Source organism: Sus scrofa, chromosome 9, assembly GCF_054392235.1.
Source record: "Sus scrofa isolate SSC_HxYL_T2T_F1_AM1 chromosome 9, Sscrofa_HxYL_maternal_Yorkshire_Landrace_v2.0, whole genome shotgun sequence".
Taxonomy (NCBI): Eukaryota; Metazoa; Chordata; class Mammalia; order Artiodactyla; family Suidae; genus Sus; species Sus scrofa.
Window position 1 is genome coordinate 5,275,565 of NC_139391.1, and position 1,781 is coordinate 5,277,345.

The window sequence follows — 1,781 nt, forward strand, 5'->3', positions numbered from 1 at the left end:
GTGTATGAGAGAGAGAGTGTGTATATACACACATACATAAGGATTGATGTGGATGTGGATTTGTGATGGTGATGAAGCTGTGTGTAGCCGTGTGCGTGGTAATGGTATTGACAGTTATTGTTTGATTATTTAGCAAAATGCTCTATGCTATTAAGTCTTTGCAAACCTTGATTGCTGTTAAGGGAGGAGATACCTAATTTTCTACTGTCTGAACACATTATTTCATCTTATCTCCATTTTTCAGATGAACGAATTAAATTCAAGGGAAGGGTCGTCATCTCATGTGATTTTCTAGGAAGGAAAAAGACAAAGTGATGCAAAAACCTCTCAGACACGGATTTGAATATAGTTTGTCCCCCTGCTGTTTCACTTACATATTCATAAAGCCCTTTACATATCTCGTATGAAAATATATTTTCAGTTTAGGAGCTGAGAGTTGTGTGGGAGAGTCCAGCCTCCCCCAGTGATGAGAACACCATGCTGAACCCTAACGCATCACATGCCGCCCACCACAGTTTCATTTTGACAGGTATCCCGGGAATGCCGGATAAAAACCTGTGGATGGCCTTTCCCCTGGGATTTCTCTACACCCTAACTCTCCTGGGAAATGGCACCGTCCTAGCTGTCATCAAGGCAGATCAGAGCCTCCACGAGCCCATGTACCACTTCCTCTCTATCTTGGCTTTGGCTGATGTTGGTCTCTCCATGTCCACCTTGCCCTCCATGCTCAGCATCTTCTGGTTTAATGTCCCTGAGATTCCCTTTGATGCGTGCATCACACAGATGTTCTTCATCCATGGATTCGGAGTGGTAGAATCAGGCGTATTGGTGTCCATGGCCTTCGACAGATGTGTGGCCATCCGAGACCCACTACGCTATGCGTCCATCCTCACCCAAGGCATCATTGGCAAGATTGGAGTAGCTGTCGTCACTCGTGCAATCTGTGTGGTCTTCCCTGTGCCCTTCCTTATAAAGCAGCTACCCTTCTGCCGTTCCAATGTCTTGTCTCATTCCTACTGTCTCCACCAAGATGCCATGAGGCTGGCCTGCGCCAGCACCCGCATCAACAGCCTCTATGGCCTCATCGTAGTCATCTTCACACTGGGGCTTGATGCCCTCAGCATTCTCTTTTCTTACGTGCTCATCCTGAAGACAGTGCTGAGCATCGCTTCTCGAACTGAAAGGCTTAAAGCTCTCAACACCTGCCTCTCTCACATCTGCGCTGTGCTCCTCTTCTACGTTCCTCTCATTGGCGTCACCATGATCCACAGATTTGGGAAGCACCTGTCACCCGTGGTGCACACTCTCATGGCCAACATCTACCTCTTACTGCCCCCTGTCCTAAACCCCATTGTTTACAGCGTGAAGACCAAGCAGATTCGGAGCAGGATCGTCCATGTGTTCCAGAGGACAAGGAACAGGGTCTAGGGGATGGAGTCAAATTCTGTAAGATGCAGAATAAGTAGCATTTTGAGCAGTTACAGTGTAGTGAAATCATACACATTTGGTAAATCCAACGTGGACGAGGCTTGTGGCGAAGTCATTCTTACTCTGTGTGTACTCCATTTTATTTATTTATTTAATCTTTTTGCCCTCAACCGTGGCAGGTGGAAGTTCCTGGGCCAGGGATCGAACCTGTGCCACAGCAGTGACAACTCTGGATCCTTAACCCTGCATATTCCATTTGAGAATGTACAGATTTTGATATCTGCTCTCACATACCGAATCTGCTGTCATTAACGTCATGATGTTTCTCCTCTGTAACTGGGGTTGAGCATCAG

General features: G+C 46.8%; 1 protein-coding gene across 1 annotated transcript; it reads left to right on the plus strand.

Moving 5' to 3' along the window:
• Nucleotides 1–477: 477 nt before the first annotated feature.
• On the plus strand, nucleotides 478–1,428 carry LOC100513557 (olfactory receptor 51H1-like). The gene has a single exon (XM_084978284.1). The coding sequence runs from the start codon at nucleotides 478–480 to the stop codon at nucleotides 1,426–1,428; it is 951 nt and encodes a 316-aa protein (XP_084834410.1).
• The last annotated feature ends 353 nt before the right edge of the window (nucleotides 1,429–1,781 follow it).

Bases quoted from the DNA above. Each gene is read 5' to 3' on its own strand.
- LOC100513557 (XM_084978284.1), top strand. From the start codon at position 478: ATGCTGAACCCTAACGCATCACATGCCGCCCACCACAGTTTCATTTTG.